This window comes from Crinia signifera, chromosome 12 (genome assembly GCF_055691185.1).
Source record: "Crinia signifera chromosome 12, ASM5569118v1, whole genome shotgun sequence".
NCBI classification, from domain to species: domain Eukaryota; kingdom Metazoa; phylum Chordata; class Amphibia; order Anura; family Myobatrachidae; genus Crinia; species Crinia signifera.
The window spans coordinates 15,768,289-15,788,975 of NC_139228.1; the positions used below are offsets into that span (position 1 = coordinate 15,768,289).

The 20,687-nt window shown below is 47.4% G+C and overlaps 1 protein-coding gene and 1 long non-coding RNA gene across 8 annotated transcripts in view; one reads left to right on the forward strand and one right to left on the reverse strand.

Annotated features, from left to right (window-relative positions):
- Window positions 1-5,513, forward strand: part of ADAMTSL4 (ADAMTS like 4) — a 190,146-nt gene extending 184,633 nt beyond the window's left edge. For 6 of the 7 annotated variants that reach the window (XM_083167072.1, XM_083167067.1, XM_083167068.1 and 3 more), the window contains 6 exons: window positions 1,993-2,197; window positions 2,880-3,053; window positions 3,266-3,439; window positions 3,528-3,707; window positions 3,827-3,971; window positions 5,362-5,513. In XM_083167072.1, the coding sequence (XP_083023198.1) occupies window positions 1,993-2,197; window positions 2,880-3,053; window positions 3,266-3,439; window positions 3,528-3,707; window positions 3,827-3,971; window positions 5,362-5,501 (1,018 nt within the window). In that variant the 3' untranslated portion in view covers window positions 5,502-5,513. Of the gene's footprint in view, window positions 1-1,992; window positions 2,198-2,879; window positions 3,054-3,265; window positions 3,440-3,527; window positions 3,708-3,826; window positions 4,042-5,361 lie in introns of all 7 variants that reach the window. The other variant, XM_083167073.1, reaches the window with a different exon arrangement.
- The window catches only part of LOC146050182 (uncharacterized), a 168,989-nt gene that overhangs the window by 46,126 nt on the left and 102,176 nt on the right, over window positions 1-20,687 (reverse strand). The window lies entirely within an intron of this gene.

A 20,687-nucleotide genomic window follows, 5' to 3' on the forward strand; every position in this document is an offset into this window, starting at 1 on the left:
CTACTTCCCCCATAGGTTTCTATCGGGATGCGATAATGCCTGTTGTATCATCATCAGGCAGCATCGTTTTGGATTGCTGGGCTACAGCCATTCTGAGATGGCGTTAGCCTATGCGCTACACACTCAGGGGCAAACGCAGGATTTTCAGAAGGGGGTTTCGAGAGGGGCGGAGCAAAGCAAAGAGATGGAGACTTAAATGACCCAGTATAGGCCGGGTCAATTAAAGTATTATAGATAGACCAAATGTATATAAATAATAATAATAAAAAATTGGGGCCCCTACCGATCCTCCAGTGGTAGGGGTGGGGGAAGCTTTGATGTCCCCCGGGTGGTAGGGGGTATTATATCAACCGCTCAGCATGTAGGGCCTGGATCAGTAATTTCCACTAATTACCCCTTTACTGCACAGATGGTGGGAGATGGGGGCATTGGGCTGAATGAAGGGGCCCTGATACATAACTTCCAGGGTGGTAGAGGATGTTTAATACGCAGAGGAGGGGTGTATAGTGGAGTGGGCTTATTATTCATAATTTTCTGGTGGGAGGACAGCTTGCTTGACTGCAGATATCTTCAGTTCCCGGAAATAGATTTCTTAGATTTTAATGGAATTAAAAACTAGAGAATCCCACCTACCAAATGGTACTGGGGACTAGGGGATCAGAGTTCAGGAAGCAGAGCAATCCGCCAACGAGAATATAAAACTACATACCAGGTGTGTGGAGCTGGAGCAGTAACCAGCTGCTGGAAGGCTGATATCTCTGGTTCTGGGAAAAGTAAAGACAAGCCACTAGTGTCCATCAAAGGGGGAGAGTCCCAGCTTTTGGAATATAGCCTCAGAAAAACTCTAATGCTGTGTACACACGGGGTAATATGATTGCTGGGGATATATTGCTAGCAATATATCCCCAGCAATCATATTGCTCAGTGTCTCCTTTCATCAGCGATGAAAAGGAGACACTGCTGCTGTCACTTTGATGGGAGGAGGGAGGGAGCAGCGGCACGGGGCTGGGGAGATCAACGCTGATCTCCACGGCGCTGACCTCCCGGCACAGCGATCGCCGGGGACCAGCGACCATTAGGCAGTGCACACGGGAGCGTGCAGCTGGCGATTTATCAATCCTATATTAAGTGGGCCCTGGTGTGGTGCTATTACACATCATATGGAGAGCTGGGAACAGTGTGCACACATTGCCCCCCAGTGGATAGCCTGAAAACTACATGTACTGTAAAATGTAAGTGATGTGCTGGATGGGTTTGTATGGCCAGTGATACGTTTTGGTTTGGAGCTGCAACTCTGTAGAGAACCCAACCAAACACACTGAGATCATATAAACTAGACACGGGTAGCGATCTGGCAATACTCTGACTCAGCAATGCTCACCACTGAGCTGTCGCAGCCACTGTACAAAGCACTGACACAGAACCCAGAGTGGACACTGCCGCATTCTCGCATCCTTAGACACAGGTCCACCGAGTTCACCCCCCCCCCCCCCCGTAAGCTCGAACTCTGAGTCACAATGGAAAATGAATTTGTATAGCAGTAGCGAGCATGATGTTTAACAATCACAGTCTTCCCAGTTGGCTCTGTTATTACATAGTTTTTATTCAAGATCACTTTGCTGAATTTTAAGTAAATGGAGAGAATAAAAGCGGTATTGTTACGAGATTATGTATTGGCTGCGGCGGAGCTGGCAAACTGTTCTGCAGCACGGGATGTCCCAAGAGCTTCTATAGGAGTCACTGAGCTCATCTTGTGAACAGAACCGCATAGTAGTGTATTTGTTTAGCCTGCTAGATTCCGGTTATATACGTGATCGGATCCTAGGTGGTAGATCCCGCCCATCCTGCACTGTATATGCGATCCTCAGTAAATAGGCCCCATAGCCTGCCCACCAAACACTTCATTGCTGCAACTGGTCCGCTCCCTGCGCTAAGCACATGATCAACCGCTGACGGTGCATAATCTATATCTCCTCCTTGTCCTCCTTGCAGCTGGGATGTCGGAAACTGGTCCATCTGCAGCAGGACCTGCGGAGGCGGAATCCAGCATCGCCAGGTTCTCTGTCGGCAGATGTACGCGAACCGGACCACTATGGTGCACCCTCAGAGGTGCAGCAATTTGGTGAAGCCGAATGTCACCCAGACATGCCAGCAACGTATCTGCAGCCACTGGGAGATCCAAAGCAATTGGAGTACGGTGAGGACCAGAATGCATTTCACCTCTTCTGTAGCCCGAATGAGATAATAACCTATTCCGTGTAGAGCCCATGGCAGCAGACATCTTGACTTACAGCCCTTTGTCTCCTATATGCCCAAAGTAAGTGAGGATGAGTAACTGCAACATCTGCTTTGAAAAGTCAAAAAGCTGAAACGACAAAGCATGGTATGACCTTCCAACTGGCAGGAACATCTCTGACTCACCCTAAGAAAATTGCTGGATGTCACTCAGATATATGAAAGCTTTGGCCTCTGGGCTCCAGTTACCTTCTGATCTCTGTGATGCTTATCACATGTGGGTCGCAAGATTGACGAATAACTATAGATGTATCACAGTTACGCAGAACTCCATTATAGCATGTATCTGGGTCATGTGCACTACATGTTCCCTCCAGTATGAGGGCGTAAGTTCACAGTAGCTGCCCTGAGGCCAGGTAGTTCACTGCCAACACCCTGTCCCAGCAGCACAGTCATCCAATCTCCAGGAGCACTGATCTGATGATGGGGGGGGATATTCCTGCACTGGGGCACATAGAGCAGAACCTGGCTCTTTATTTGTCTAATGCAGAAGAGCGTCCTGTATGTATGAATACCAATCCTTCATGGTCTTCTGATTGCTCCGGATGACTTGACAGTTTATATCATTGTGATTGCTTCTGCAGTGCTCCGTCATGTGCGGCCTCGGGCAGAGGATCCGTCACGTGAGGTGCATCAGTAACCAAGGAGATGTCATCGGTGAGGGAGAGTGCAGCAACCGCATCAGACCTAATACCAACGAGGTCTGTGACATGGGTCCGTGTGTCCGCAGCTGGTTCCACAATGAATGGAGCGCTACGGTAAGTCTTCTCCAGCCCCAGCCTTGTTCTGCCAAAGAGAAGGGTCTGGTTATGATGTGATAGAACCGGTGTCTGTTTATTATTAATACAGGGGGCCGTACTCTCTGGTTGGGATGGTGGAACCAAAAGCTCCTGAGTCACTTGTGTTGTGGGGTCTCCCTGGGCAACTGTATCACTCTGTCTCACTTCAGCCGATGGGTCTTTATTTGCAGTGCTCCTCCGACTGTGGGCCTGGAATCCAGCGCCGCTCGGTCTTCTGCCTCTCTAGTTCTGCCACAGACGAGTCCCAGGAGAGCTGCGCAGGAACCAAGCCCTCTGACATGCGGGTGTGCAACAGTGGGCCCTGTGAGCGCACCGTAAGGTGGTACGCGGGCCCTTGGTCTCAGGTAAATGCACCTTATTCATTCTTCAAGCTGTAAAATAATTATATTGTAGGGGCTTCAGCATTTATTGCCTGTGTCCCCTGTTCTCCAGTGCTCAGCTGACTGCGATGAAGGCTCACAGAGGCGCGATGTTATCTGCGTAAGCAAGCTGGGGACAGAATTCAACGTCACCGACCCGTCAGAGTGCACCAATCTGGAGAAACCTGTCGGTCTGCAGTCCTGCAACTCCGGGCCTTGCGGCTCGCGCTGGTTCACCACCCCTTGGAGCTCTGTGAGTGGCGCCAATCTCCATCTACCGCTAGAAGCTGACTTAAACACGGCTAGGCTAGCTAGATGTATATAATAACTGGACGCTACATTCTTGCCGACCATTGTCTCCTACTCCCCCAGTGCTCCCAGTCCTGCCTCGGTGGCATTCAGCTGAGAGAGGTCCGGTGCCTGGCGGCCGACAGGAGCTCCAGTCAGCTCTGCGACCTGGACTCCAAGCCGGATGAGAGGAGAGTGTGTAATACGCAGCCCTGCTCCGCTGTACTAGGTGAGGAGAGGGAGGAAAGCACCCAGCCTTGATCTGACATTACCTTGCAGGCCTCTCCAGCAGCTAAGAGGTTAATAAACAACCGTGAATGCTTTGCAGTGCAAGAACGTATCCGTGACCGCCCCAATGTGAATTCCCGCTGCTCGTGTCAATATAACAAGGCTGCAATTCATCCTAACCATAATATATCAGGACTGTATGTCTCTGAGTGATGTGGACTAAATCCTGTGGTATTTATTTCCCAAGATGGCCGTTCCATTGAAGATGGGATGTTGATAGGGGCAACCAATCAGATTTTATCTACTAGAAGGTGCTAAATATATTAGGATTGGTTGCTATGGGCTACATCCCATTTTCAATAGAACGTCCATCTTGGTAAATAAACCCGTTTCTCTGAACATGGCTGCTCCATATTAATGTGATACGGCTGATGAGCTCACTCCGGCATTACAGGCACAATATGGCGGCTCAGAGTAGCAAAATGGACACACTGCATAAAAGCACCACAGTCACCTATACTTGGGGTCATGTGTATCTGGGGTACGTGTCGGGGATGACGGCACAGGTTAGGCAATATACTGGGGCTTATTCTGTGCGTCACAGATTTGCAGATCGTGTGTCCATAAGAATCTGTCTGCTAGATCTAAGACTGGTCATACTCGGTGATGGGATACAGTCATTAGGTTTACCCTACTAAGGCCAACCATGGAAGGTCAACAGGCCTTTAGTATGACACTGGAAATAGGTAGTCAGGGTCACAAGGTCGACAATGGGAAGGTTGACAGTCAAAAGGTTGACATGATATGTCGACCTAATGCTTAGGTCGACCTTCTGACCATGTGGACCTATTTCAGGTGCCCACCTTAGGCCTGTCGACCTTCAGGAGTTGACCCAATGACCCATCCCCTTTGCGACTGAGTTGTATCTTGGCTCATGCACAGGAAATCAGACCTGCCTCTTGGCATGGCATAACGTTGTGATGTTAGACCAGGCATAGGCTCAGTCAGCATGGTGCCCATGAAACCGCCAGCCAATCAGCTCCTTCCTGTCATTTTTCAAACCCAGACTGTAACATGCCAGGTAGGAGCTGATTGGCTGGCTATCACTTTGCACTTTTTTGAAGCTTGATACATCTGGCCCTAAATCACCTTTAGAACAAACCTTAAGTGTCGTTCAGTAGTTTTGCTGTAGAATTCAATTCCAGATTAAGCACACGTTACAAAACATGCATGAAACCTGAGCAGTGCATGTAACGTTAGCATGTGCATGTATCTGCCGGCTCCACGTGAAACGAGTCGTCCTGTCTACTACTGTATTTCTTGGTATCACGCCAAGTGACGAAAGTGATTGCATTGTATGTTCCCAACTGGTATTTCTCTGTCCCATCCAGATGAGAACTGCCGAGACCGATATCACAACTGCGCGGTGGTCGTCCAAGCCAGGCTGTGCGTCTACGCGTACTACAAGCAAGCCTGCTGCTCTTCCTGTGCCCACTCTATGCAGCGATCCAGGGCGTCCGAGAGCCGATAGCAAGCACGTCGTCACCCACCCCCCCTCCACCCGCCTCACCAGATTCTATATTTTATATATTCAGAAGAGACAGTATTTATTAACCTCTTTAGTGCTGGTTCAGCCTACGACACTTTGCATGGGCCCAGGCCCTATAAGCCACACCAGTAGCTAAGTGGTAAAAGACTCCATTGTATATTTGCTTTGTATGTCCGTCAGCTTTCCCAGAATCCTTTGTCGCGCTGAATAACCAAACTTGTATACCCGCTGTCTAATCCACTTCAACTGTGACATATAGGCTACAGATCATGACCAATACAAGTCGTCGTCATGCCGATATCTTCAAAATAGGAATCATGGGAAATACTGAATGCCGTGGAGATGCCAGATTTGGATCCCGGTTACAACATAAGCAACGTCCGCATAAACCCAAATACGACACTTGCCCGGTACCCAAGACGGTCTCTAGCAACCATGTAGTAGCGACAGACCTATGTATCGCCTTTCCTAGTTCCCAGAACGTGAAATATTTTGCGTTATCATGAAAGTGTGTAAATAATCTTTTGGGCCTCTCCTAATTTGCACAATGACACAAACGTTGCTCTTGTTGTGACCGCCGCCTTCACAGCTTTATGTTTTTTCCGCTTCTACAGTACTTATGTGATATCTCATACCCTTCAACATGGCCCATTCCATTAGGTACAAAATGCTCTGTTTCTGGACTTCCCTGCCAGTCACTGTCCTGGACTCACTGGCAGTTGATGAGACCCCCCTCTTTGAATTTTGGTCTGTGCTGGAGTCCAACCTCTGCAACTGCCAGCACAGACCAAAATTCAAAGAGGGGGGGTCTCATCAACTGCCAGTGAGTCCAGGACAGTGACTGGCAGGGAAGTCCAGGAACAGAGCATTTTGTACCTAATGGAATGGGTCATGTTGGAGGGTATGATATCTGTGTTGCTATGATTTGTGCATTTAGAAATATCCATCTTACATTTTGCTGGGTCATGTGACGTGGCCCACAGCATTGCCACTGATGCCAGTAGTTTCTCCAGATTGACACCAAATGTTTTGCTTCCACAAGGTGAACTATTGGCGTTAACTCTGCTGTCTCGATCAATCCATGTTGAATCGATAGGATAATGTGATTAATTGCCAACTGAACACATTTATTGCCAATTCAAAGGACAACTGCCTCCTGCAAACAGCGGAGGCAGGCAGACATCTTGTGTGCTGAAGGAGAATGCAGCCCATCGCCTCAGAACCAAGTCCATTTGTTATGTATTTGAAGCCTGGCCAGTATTCGTTGGAGGCTGGTTTCTGTTCAGTCGATAGGCTGCATCATCCGCTTGAATAATTGATCAGTCCACAAAATGGCTGCCTGCGCCATGTATAGGCAACAGTTGCACTTTTAATTGATCAGGGATTTAATGATGGTGCTGACCCCTCTCCATTCTCTCTCTCTCTCTCTCTCTCTGGGGTTGATGCATCAAGCAGTGGACAAGTTGCCCATAGCAACTAATCAGCTTTGAGGTAGCATTCATTAAGTAGATTCTCTAAAATGATAGGTCAAAGCTGATTGGTTGCTATGGACAACTTCTCTACTGTTCCTCTTTTCACTGTTTGGTCCATCAACCCATTATTTTATCTCTCTCTCTCTCTCTCTGGAGTAAATTTACTAAGATGGGTGTTGCCTATAGCAACCAATCAGATTCCATCTATGATCTTCTAGAAGGTGCTAAATAAAGAAGTAGAATCTGATGTTCATTGGATCTCCCGTCTTAGTAAATTTGCCACTGTATTTCTAACGTATGTCTATTTTTCTAAACGACCTGTGTCTGAACAGTGAAAGACATCCACAGTCTTCTTTCAAAGCAGACCTGTACCTACAGCGGTAAAGTCAAATATGCAGTGGGCTGAATTAATATTCATTAGGCTGTAGGCTTGTCCAATTACAGGAAACAGTGCCTCATGAATATTAGTCGTTGCTTCAATGATACCGCTGGTCCCTTACAAATTTATTGAACGCAAACTGGCTCAGCCAACCAAATACAGTTGCAAGAAAAAATATGTGAACCCTTTAGAATTACCTGGATTTCTGAATAAATTGGTTATAAAGTTTGTTCTGATATTCATGTACTGTAAGTCACAACAAGAGACAAACACGGTCTACTTAAACTAATACCACACTTATATGTTCTCATGTTTTTATTGCACACACCATGTAGACATTCACAGTGCAGGGTGGACAGAGTATGTGAACCCTTGGTTGACTCTTCTTTGGCAGCAATAACCTCAACCAAACATTTTCTATAGTTGCATATCAGATCTGCACAATATTCTTGGGATCCCTGGTATGAATCGTTCTCTTGCGGTCATGCCACAGCATCTCATTCGGGTTGCGGTCAGGACAGGCTGACTGGGCCACTCCAGAAGGCGTATTTTTTTTTCTGTTGAAGCTATTCTGTTGTTGATCTACTTCTGTGCTTTGGGTCGTTGTTCTGTTGCATCTCCCATCTTCTGTTGAGCTTCAGTAGGTGGACAGATGACCTTAAGTTCTCCTGCAAAATGTCTTGATAAATTTGGGAATTAATTTTTCCGTCGATGATAGCAATCGGTCACTGAGGCCGCAATCATGATGCTCCCTTTCACCATACTTCACAGTTGGGATGAGGTTTTGACGGCCACATATAGGGAGAGTAGCAACAGTGCTGAACTTTCTCCATTTATAGTCAATTTGTCTTACCATGGACTAATGAACATCAAGGCTTTTAACAATACTTTCTAGCTTTATGCAAGTCAACCATTCTTAATCGTACTTCTTCTGAGAGCTCTGTGCGAGGCATGGTTCACATCAGGCAATACTTCTTTTGAATAGCAAACTCCCAACTGGTGTGTGTTTTTTATAGGGCAGCTTTAACCAACACCTCCAATCTCATTCATTGGACTCCAGGTTTTGCTGACTCCAATTAGCTCTCAGAGAAGTCATTAGCCTATGGGTTCACATACTTTGTCCACCCTGAATGTTCACATGGTGTGTTCAATAAAAACATGAGGACCTATCATTGTTTGGGCCTTATTTTGGTTCATTCTTTCTGACAAAATCCTTCTTAGATGGACAAAACCATGTGCACTGCAGGGGGGCAGATGTTACTTGTGCAGAGAGAGATAGATTTGGGTGGGGTTTTACTTCAAAGTGAGATCTATATTGCAGTATAAAAATAAAGCAGTCAGTATTTACCCTGCACAGAAACAAAATAACTCACCCAAATCTAATTCTCTCTGCACATTTTACATTTGCCCCCCTGCAGTGCACATAATTTTGTCCCTCTAAGAAGGATTTTGTCAGAAAGAGTGAACCAAAATAAGGCCCTTTGTGTGGTATTATTTTAAGCAGACTGTGTTTGTCTATAGTTGTGACTTAGATAAAGATCAGAACACATTTAATGACCAATTTATGCAGAGATCCAGGTAATTCCAAAGAATTCACATGCTTTTTCTTGCAACTGTAGATGCATCCACTGTGTGTAGGTAGGTGGCAGGACCGCTTAATTCCGCATGTCTCAGGATGGTCCCATCTTATAGACTCGGAACCAGGCCCGTATTGCACCCGCAGCTACTGGTAGCTTGCAGCAGTGCCATTATAGTTTGCCAACCTTTTGGAAGCATTTCCAGGGACATTTTGTTGAATTTGAACTCATACTTGCTAACTTCCTGGCTGCCCCCTCCGGGAGCGGGCAGCCAGGTGGGCTCAGCATGGGGACAGGGAGTTTTGCTGAAAAGTAGGCATGATGATGCAATTGCGTTCTTGTGGTCCCTCCCCTTCTACACAATGTTGCAATTACAGACTTTGTGATATGGAGGGGGAGAATGATTGCGCTAGGCAGTGTGAATCTTGTCAGAGTCTGCCTTTGCTCAGTAAGTGGGCTGGTGGTGGCTGGCTCCGGGAGACTTGCCTGCTCTTCCAGGTGGCCGGGAGTGCCACCCTGATTTTGGTGAGACTCCCAGCCGTGTCGGCAGAGTAGGCAAAGTTAGCTTTAGCTTCTAGTTTTACGGTGGTTTTATGAGGATATTAGGTATCAGATATTACATGATGCCCTGCAAATATTCGCAATAATATAGTAGTGATAATTGCTTCCAGATGTTTATACCTGGGCGTGCCCCTGCCAATCAGGGGGCTTAGGCTACTATAGGGACACGGTGACTGATCATACACGTGTCCTATCTATTGCTGGTAGCTGTGTGGCTGGCCTCATACAGTGCAATGTTACCTCTATTGGGAAACCATTATCAGTGCCAAAGTCACCAAGAGTTACACACGTGCCCCTCAGCAGACTAGCAATACCAACCTGATAGACACCATCGCACATACTGGATATGCCCTCACCATACCTTGGTGCTTTCACCTGTATAATGTGTATCACTAGAACCTTTACCCACAATGCACCATGGGAACGCCACCATTTTGTTACACCATTTCTTCTATGTATATACAGCACACTGAAGACTAAATCAGATGACCAGTTTGTAAGAAATGTGATGTGGTTGGTTTTCTGCTGTCCCTTAAAAACCACCTATCGCCATGACTTATCATTACAACCTTGCTGATGCAGCTGGGCTGTGTCGGCGATAATGTCTAGCAATGGTATGTCGTAACTTATTGCTCTGCTGGGCTGGTCTGAGGGGGATCTCAAGTTGGGGTGTTCCCCATGGTAACCAATAAGCTTCCAGCTATCATTTGTCTTCTTAGTAAGGTCTTTACTCCTCATTGGTTGCTGTGGGAAACGCATCCAAATTTCGTAAAAAGAAAGTTTGATATATCTTCCCCAAAGAGAGGTGCCCTCTCCCCAGCAAACATGCCTATTGTTACCTGACAGGGCTTTTCTCTTTTTAATAAATAAAGCCGATCAGCGGGATGTGATACTGTCGGAATTCGCCGGAGATGCCGCGTTACCTTGGATTTTTTTTTAAAACTGCAATCATTCACAAGGCATGATTTTGCCGTATAAATAATTGCCGCTTTAAAAAAAATCCAGGACTGTATTATATCCCGCCGCAGGTGTCTGAATCCTGAAATACTTCTCTTAGCCCCAATGTGAGAGAGGAATGTGAAATACATTACATGCATCAAAAATGCATTTGACTCTGGTCGTCAGAGTACAATGTAAACAGCTGCACAACATGAGTGTATGTCAGCCATCTTGTGAGTGGCAGCCATTTTCTGTAGAACATAAATGTGTATATATCCACAACACACGCTGTGACGTAGCATTAGCAAGGCTGATTTCTAGTCACGCTGCCTGCTGCTGTTTGTTTCCTCTAGGTAGGATGGTTTATGGTTCCACTCACAGAAGGTGACAGTGGTCACATGACTGTCCACCACTTGTTACGTCACGGCTGGCCGAGGGACACCTTAATGGTAATCGTGACTTGTCCTGAATCAATACATCCCTGATACACTGTATAAGAAGACCATAAGCAGGAAAATAGCTCTCTAATGTCTGCTGGGAGATTCAGATGGTATATTTACTATAGTACTGTATTTTACTGTACCCCACATTACCCCCATCCCTGGGCTAGACTCACACATCAGTATTGCAAAACGGGGACGGTTATCGGAATGGGTGCACAGGTAACGGTAATTTGCATTTTATAAATTTATTTGTAATAGCAAACTAGTTGCCATGGGTAACAGAATCTTACCCATGGCAACCAACTGTGTACAGGTCACCCGCGCACCCACTTTCCTGACTGTCCCCCCATTGTATTTTTAAGCTTAGCAAAGGAGCCTTACAAGAATATCTTACGCTATTATTTTTTTATCCGGAGATCCATATTCCAGCTGTTATATCTACTATACACTTTGGGGGTGAATGTAATAGGGTGCGATAAGCCTCAGGCGCGGGTGTTTGTCTGAAAACTGGCGTATTTTAACCTGGATTTGCCTTGTGAAGAATTGTCTCAGACAAACTCCCGCACCACCTCCTTCTCGCCCCCCATCCCATTCACCCGCTCGTCTGTTGTTTTCTTGTAAATTTTAATTTATTTTTTAAGAATGAAGATTTTATGTTTTTTTTTTCCTTATGGAAAGAGATTTGTAAAATATATTAAAATTGTTTTTTAATTGTGTCCTGTTTCCAGTTTTGTCCTGTCATTTTGTGGAATATGGAATTGTCCGCAACACATTATTATTATTATTATATATCAGGAACTTCAGATCTAGCTGCCTTTTTAATTTAAGGAGTCTTTTGCGCATCCGGCTTGATGATTCAATATGTGCCACGTCATATCAGTGGTCCTGACCAGTTCTGTATGTGTGGCCCCATAAAGTCACAGGCAGAAGACACTAAACAGGCCTGGCCAACTAGTGCCACACTGGCTGTTGTGCAACTACAAGTCCCAGCATGCCCTGCCCCAGTTTTCCTTTTAGAGAATGCTAAAACTGTGGCAATGCATGCTGGGATGTGTAGTTTCATAACAGCTGAACAGCTACAGGTTGAACAGGCCTGTGCTAAACAGTCTCGGCAGCGTGCAGGCTTTCTATAGATTAGTTATTGGTATATGCCTGCAAAATACTGTGCATTAGAGACCAAACCTGCTGCCAGTTTTACTACAGTCACATATTCATGCTCTAAACCAGGGCTGGGCAACACCGGCCCTCCAGATGTTGATGAACTACACATCCCAGCATGCCTTGCATCAGTTTCAGCATGGCCACATAGCAAAACTAATGCAAAGCATCCTGGGATGTGTAGTTCATTAACATCTGGAGGGCCGGTGTTGCCCAGCCCTGCTCTAAACCATGGGTCCTCAAACTGCGGCCCTCCAGATGTTGTGAAACTACAAATCCCAGCATGCCTTGCCACAGTTTTAACACTCCCTTATAGCAAAACTGTGGCAAGGCATGCTGGCAGGGGCGTAACTATAGCACCGCAGCCCCCGCGACCACGGGGGGGGGGGGGGGGGGGGCGCTATGCATGTGCGGGCGCCGGGGGCTGCAGTGCTATAGTTACGTTAGCTGCAATGTGAAGGGAGCAGGGGGGCATTGAGGCGGCTGGGGGGACGGACGCTGCGGGGGACACAGAGGCGGCAATTACTTACAGCTGAGCCGGGCAGGGGGAGCCGGGAGCTGTCTGTACTGAAGAAAAAAAAGCCCATACAATGAATGGGCAGCCTGTGATTTGCTGCTGAGCGCTCTCTCAGCCAATTACTGACTGGCTGAGAGAGCGCTCAGCCAATCACAGGCTGACGATTCATTGTATGGGCTTTTTTTTTTTTCTTCCGTACTGACAGTGACAGCTCCCGGCTCCCCCTGCCCGGCTCAGCTGTAAGTAATTGCCGCCTCTGTGTCCCCCGCAGCGTCCGTCCCCTGCAGCGTCCGTCCCCCCAGCCGCCTCGCAGCGTCCCCCCCACCTGCATTGACTGCTACCTGGGGGAGCGGCAGGCGGCGCAGATGGAGACCGGGGGCGCGGCGGGAGAATATAAAGAAATCTTATTCAAAAGACCGGGCGGCCGCCCGGTCTTTTGAATAGGATTTCTTCCTATTCTCCCGCCGCGCCCGGTCTCCATCTGCGCCGCCTGCGGTCCTCGCCTGCCACTCCCCCAGGTACCCACAGATATATCGGATCTGAACATCTAGACTGCGGGGGGTTGGTGCGGCGGGCGGAGGGGCGGGTGAGTGGCTGGGCGCCCTCCCTTTAACGGCGGGGGGGCGCCCAAAATGTAGTTACGCCACTGCATGCTGGGATTTGTAGTTTCACAACATCTGGAGGGCGGCAGTTTGAGGACCCATGCTCTAAACAATGGAGTCGTCCGGGTACATCTATTTTTTTTTTAGGCACATAGCGTGTATAACTAAACGTAACGTTCCTGAAGTGTTTGCTGAGGGGAATGTTACTGGATATTGCAGTAGGGCACCCTCTCCCTGAGAGTTGTGCAGCCTGGTGATGCCGCAGCAGAGTAGGTAAGCTCTCGCATGACCAATATGTACAGTATGAGGTAAATGTATGAACGTTCGTGTTCGTTTTAGTTGGAAAATGCATCTCTGTAATTTGCAGAACAATGCAGAGCTCAAATACGCATGCTAACACCATCATCGAGACCTGCCCCCCAGTAGGGCAAATCCTATCATTTGTGGGTCTTCAGGGAAGGGGCTGGGCTAAATGGCGCGGTTTGCATTCAGTCCCGCCCCTACCCCAAAAATCCGTAAATCCCTGTCCTATCGGCAAACTGCCGTGAGTTCAGCTCAAACTGCACTTTCCAAATAGAACTGCTTTTGGCTGCTGGTGTGTTTGGGGAAGCATGCACTGCTCAGTCAGTTCCACAGGGACTGACTATCTAATATTCCCAAAGAAGTTTTGAACATTCTGGCATATAATAATATCGGCATTACTAATTAGTTATACACTTTTTGATTTATTTATATATTTACTCAAGCGCACTTCCCATTTTAACAATACAGATTTGGTTGCACGGTAGCAGAAATGTTTTGGCCGTAGCAGGGTGGCAGAGGCTGGCTGGCAACTTTAAGCCTGGGGGGCAACAGAAGCAAGTGGCCCACCACCACCGCCATCATTGTACCACCCTACCCTCTCCCCTCTAGTATGCAGCAAGGATTAAACAATCATTCCCCCCCACACACACACACATACAACAGAAATGGGGACAGTGTGTGCCGAAGGCGCATTGCAAAATTTTACACTGTAATGCCCATTACACATAATGCCACACACCGTAATGCCCATTACACATAATGCCACACACTGTAATGCCCATTACACATAAAGCCAACACGGTAATGCCCATTAAACATAATGCCATACACCTTAATGCCCATTAACCATAATGCCACACACCGTAATGCCCATTACATATAATGCCAGTGGCTGCATTTGCATGCCGCAAGCATGATTTCGCCAAATGATTCTGAATCAGGCCCATAGTTGGTGATTTCTATTTTAGGTAGTATTATAGTTTGCCCACTAGGTGGTGGTATATACATGAAAGTTGCTGAATTCATTGAAGCATTTTATACTATTACAATGAATGCAGTTTGCTAAGGTAGTTTGTGCTGCTATAACTGGTCATTTACTAATGCAAAACCTCAATAATAAAACGTATTTTTTTATTCCACCTGCAGTTTGCAAGCTATGCATCTGTTTATTAATGAAGCATGCCCGTAAATGCCGCAGCTTCTATGCGTGCTATACTACCTCCCACCACGGGCACCTGTGCAACTTGTGAGTGACAGTTTTTTTTAATGATATATAGAGAGAGACAGATGACACTCACCTCTGTATGCTGAGATGGAGAAGGGAGTAAAGGACCAGTACTCAGCACTCTGTTTTGAATAAAGAAGTTTTTTGTATTTAGAATTATTACATGTTACATAAAAAACACGTTTCCAGTAAACCCAGCAGCTGCTTCAGTCAGCCATTGCTGGTTTTCATCAGGGGGAATATGGATTCACAGGTGTATTATAAAGCCTAAAACTGTATTTGGGCTTTATAATATTATATTCAACTTCTTTGTGCAAACAGTGCACTGGTCTTTTACTTCCTTGTCCATCTCAGCGTACAGAGGAGAGTGTAGAAGCAGGTGCAAAGTCCGTACAGCTGATAGTAATAGATTACAAACATGTGATTGTGCCTATATTTCGGTGTGTGTGTGTGTGTGCGCGCGCGCCCGGGTCACTTTTGACAGGGGGCCCCCTCCCACTTGTCATTAATTTCTGCAAACTGCTTGGGAGAATATTACACTGTCAAAACACAGAGTAAAGGCAGTATAAACTTGGTCAATTTGTAACTGCAGGGTGGGAGATTATTCAATAAATATATATCACATGAAAAGCCTGTGTTTATCCCTCTGTACATTACTCTGTAGGAGACCTCTGTACATTACTTTGTAGGAGAACTCACATACTCAGCGCTGCCTCTGTTTAAAAACCCTCCCATGATGAGGCGGCTGCTGCTGTCTTCCATGGGCCTGAGAAGCATGTGATGAGCTCCATCAATCAGAGCTCAGCACAAGCTTCTGATCTTTTGTGAAAAGTCTCATGGGACTTAGTCAGCTCCCAGTAATGCACTGCACACTTGTGCAGTCAGTGTGCCTTGGCTCCCGATGCTCAGCACCATTAATCGTGGTCACATCGGCAGATAGGTGAAGCTGCAGCACTACCCCACTCCCATGCACAAAACCTTTAGCTAAAAACAAAAAAAATATATACATGATGACCACAGGGGGCCCAGGGGTACTGAGCCCCCCCTAATCCGCCCCTGTGTGTGTGTGTATAATTTATATTTATTAGTCTCTAGGTGACGGTATTGTCTATGTGGCACCTGGAGGTGACGTATTGTTGCGTAAGTGCCGCGTTTGAGTAACTACAGTACAATCATCAGGCAATCAGATTAGATCTTGGGTAGTTAAATAGATGTCATTCATTTTCTCATTGTAATGATATTGCCATGTTACATGGAAGTCATGACGTTGGTTAGGTGTGAGTACACACAGGTATCACAGATACAGCATTATACGCTGTGCCAGGCGCTGGAGATAAGGTGTATTCTGTAAGCTACTGTTACATTATGCTGCGTTTGTGTCACTGGGGACAATGGTCTTAATATCACAGCGATGCCATATATTTCCATACCGCAATGTTATCTGCTCTGCGCATGCACAGATGTCATGATCTGCTATCGCGCTTGCGGAGCCTTACAGACGCAGCATGATCAATGTGCTGTAACGTTTTGGCGGACGGAGACCAGGACCGTTTTACAAAACAGGGGTTCTGCCACGGCCATTTTGATAGGTGGTCAGGCCAGGGTCTGTCTCTTCTGATGCAGATACCCTGATCCCATCAGGGGGCGTGGCCACAGTCACCTGATCAAGCACGAAACGCGTCACCTTCCGTCCGGATTGTCATGTCATAGGTGATGCAAGATAAATGACAGCTGGAAGCTATTTGGCTGAATTGGGCTACCGCTCCGCTTTATCTGACCCCAAGGCTTGGCACGTCTCCCCCAGAGACGTACTGTATATATGAGGGGGAGGGAAGGCTAGCATAGGCCAAGTACAGCAATGCTGTATGTAGTCATATCTCTGGGTGTACGATCCAGGGTGGTGATGTCATCAGGACAGGCCTTGAAGTGTCAGTTTCAAAATAAACGTTTATAAAGTGATCACATAATCTCTGCACAGCTGCGGGCATCTTATAATACCCCTGCTTTGCATCTAGCACAATTATATGGACGCATCCTAAGCCACAGTACTGCCATGCACTGCGTCCAATTCTATATGAGACCCAGTACAGGCAATGAGCACAGCAAGATTCTTATATTAGATTTTAGAGTATTGTAACCCCCTCTCTCCCCAGCTTTTCTATGGAGGTGATCAGGAGGCCGGAAAAGTGGGACCTGGGTGCCAGCCTGCTCAGTAGCTTTGCCCTTGTTTTTGTCTAAGTCCATAGAGAAGTGAGTAGCTCATGTTACTGTCAGACACCTATGTATTTACAGTAATGGACATTTACAGTAAGAACATGAGCAGCACCCAACTGGCCAGTTAGTGCACTGCATGAACTGTAAGTGGGCCCTGGGCCCGCAATAGGAACATGTATCTATCTTTAAAGGCGATACTGTAGTTTTACAATTACATCAACAGTGCTATTGTGCAAATAAGCTGCAAATTTGTATCTCTTATCCGCCAAACATGTAATACTCAGTTATAAATTATGTCTGGGAACGGTAGGGAAAATCGCTGGCAATTATTTACACTCTCGCTCTCTCGTACACTCTACACTGCATTCTAGAGCACTCGTTGTCCCTCTAGTATTCAGTGGAGCAGAATAAAGGGGGTCCTTGCACTTTCACACATTTACAGCAGAGTAATTAGAATAAAGACCACAGCACAGATTAATTTGCACTATGTAAACGGGAACATAAGAATCGGTGATCTGTTAAAACACTGTTCCATTAGGCCAGAATGGAGCCCAGACACAGACGGTAACTCAAATTCAGGAGTAATGTCCGGTGACCGCTATCTTGTGCATTCCTCTTTAAAGTGGTTATTTATGGCCATCTAATGAAGACTGGGGAATTTGTTGGGACATGTTTTCTCAGCGAAGGAAAAATAAAGTGAAACGAGCCAAGAGCAGAGATTAAGAGAAGCCGGAGTTGTTGGTGCTTTACTGAATGACCCCAAGGCCGCTCCACCCAGGCAGTGTTTGTATATGTTAGCTGAGCTAATAAAGGGCCAGATGCACTAAGCTTCAAAAGTGATAAACTAGACTAGAGAGTGATAAACAACCAACCAATCAGCTCCTAACTGTCATTTTTCAAACTCAGTCTGTGGCATGGCAAGTAGGAGCTGATTGGCTGGTTGTTTATCACTCTCCATTTTATAACTTTTGGAGCTTAGTGCATCTAACCCAGTGTCTGTGCATGTAGCCTGGTCCCTGCCCCTGGTACGGAGGGAGCTATTGGCTATGGTGTGTGTTCTTGCATGCATTTCTCCATCAGATCTACGCACAACTGACTATAGGCCCCCATACACTATGCGATTTGGGCACAGGGCCGGTGCTAGGCACCGGAACGCCCCAGGCGGGGAGGGGGGTGGACACCCCGGTGCTCAAACACTTACCCACTCCAGGGGGGCCACGCTGCCGGGTCCAGTGATATGGCGCCGTTAGCTTCGCGGGGGCTTGCTGTGCGCCGCCGCGACTCTCCCCAGGGAGAGGAGGGGTCCAGCGCTGTGATGTTCCGGGGGGGGGGGGCTTGCCGTGCAATGCGGCGCTGCCTGCCGCAACTCTGCCCAGGGACGGGAGGAGAGGGGGGGGGTGTCCGGCGGCGCCGTGACTTTCCAGGGGGGAGCTTGGCGGGTGATGTGGCGCGGACAAGCTCCAAACTGCCACCCTCCAGCGGCCGGCGCCCTAGGCAAATGCCTAAGGCTGCCGAGTGGTGGCGCTGGCCCTGTTTGGGCATGATTTCACCCGATTCTGATGAATCGGCCGTGAAATCGGCCCAAATCACACATATAGACATCCCATCCGACCCTGTGCACATTGGATTGGAGTCGGGAGGTCAGACTGGCTGCACATAAGATTTGCTAAATCTTATGTGCAGCCCGGAGTCGTGCGGGGATGCCGGCTACCAGAGAGCCGGGCGGAGAGAGCATCATCACAGGGAGCCGGGCAGGGGAGGAAGCTGCTGCCGTCAGAGTGCCAGTGGGAGCAGGGGAGGGGCAGCGCATAGAACCAGAGAGCCGGGCAGGAGAAGACGCTGCCGTGCAACAGCGCAGCGCCAGCGGTGAAGCAGAGGACTTTAAAAAAAAAGTCCATACAAATGAATAGGAAGCCATTGATTGGCTGAGACCTCGCAAATCAGCGATCAGTGACCGCCCATTCATTTGTATGGGCTTTTTTTCTTTTCTTTTAAGTCCTCTGCTCCCGCCGCTACATCTTCTCTTGCCGGGTTCCCTGCTCTGCCCCCCCCCTGCTCCCGGTGGTGCGCAGATGGCAGTGGCTTCCTCCCCTCCCCCCCCCTGCTCCCTTCACCCGGCTCTCTGGTCACGGGCAACCCTCCGCTGCCCCCCCCCCCCCCCCCTCCCGGGGACCTGTCAGGATGAATAGTCGGCCTAATGCATGGGGGCCTTTATACATTGGTGATAAGAAACTGCGCCTCGATAATAAGGCAGGAGCTGGGTAGACAATCCCGTTGCCATATAATATAGACTCCTTTCTGGTCCCCCTCAATATTGCAGATCTGGTGAGCAATGGCCATAGGCCATGGAAGGTTAACAACCGTACTATGGTTTGGTGTCAATGGTTTTGCCACCAATGGCAGAGAACGTTGCACAGGGCACCTCCTTCTCTCACTGACCAATCTCATTCAGGCCTGCCTTTCACATAAAGAATACCCATCAATGGCATGAAACCATAGATTACAAACAAGCACTGGTTAACCCATCGATGCAAAAGCACTGTTGATACCATTGATTGCAACCCATTTAATGGTCATCAGTAGAGCTGTTGTCTCTACTAAGTTCAGCCTAATGGGGGAGAAGCACATCAAAGTGATTGCAACCCCTCGTTTCCAGGTACCCTCAACCCTTGGCCATTGGCACCAAATAGCGCCTCCACCCATCAGCAGGTTTGTGTTATACAGCACACCTACTAAATCTAGCCAAGCTGAAGTCCAATCTGTTCCAGTAGCATAGATCCAACCGCTCACAGAGGGCAGACATACTGTAGATGGGCTGGGTTAGTGGTTCCCTGGGTATCTTGTGGCTGCTACAGCATTGCTTGGGGGAGAACTTGCCGTCAGATGCTCTACCTGGATACAAGGAAATAATGAACATTGACTTTGGCTGGCATTAGCCTGCTTATCTCATGCCCTCTCTTGGGGGAACCACAGCCCTGCATTTTTATTATTATAGCAAAGGTTATTGACAAATGAATCATACATCCACTAGATGATGTCACCACTGTAAGGAGAGTAACTTACCTGGTGTGACCCCTCATTATTCAGTCCCTGCTCATCCTGACTGGTTGTCTCTTTTCTGTCTCTGATCTAGAGAGAGCGCCATCTGGAGGGAGTTCTGTCCGGCAATGTGGGCATAGTGAGATTTGGTCCGATTTTACCTGATTCTGATGGATGGGGCTGATAAATCGAACCAAATCTCATGTGTTTAACATCCTGTCCGACCCGATGCGCGGTCCCGTGCAGATCGGAGTCAAAGGTCGGGTGGTGGGAGACCGGCGGCGGGCGAATTAAAATAAACAAACAAAGAAAACATACAAATGTATAGGAGAGAGCTCTCAGCCAATCAGTGGCTGTGCATTCATTTGTATGGATTTTTTGTGTGGTTGACTCCCGGCTCTCAATTTATCACATGTGAAACTTGGCTCATCAAGTGGCTAATTGTATTTGAGCCCTTCTGGGGTGCTGCCTTCGGGCAAGTTGGCCTAGTGTATGGGATCCTTTTAGATGACCACTTAGCACAATTTAATGTTGCCTGGAGAATCTTTAGTTTCCAGCATCAGTCGCACCATCGATACTTGCAGCTCCATGCTATTATCCCCTCAAAGTATGGCTGCTTTTATTATTATTTTTTTAAATAAAGCTTTGATCCACCTCTAAGCATTTCTTTATATCTCTTTTATATTGTGATATTTGTGACTTAATTATCTTAGGAGTTCCAATGTTCAAAAATGGGGGT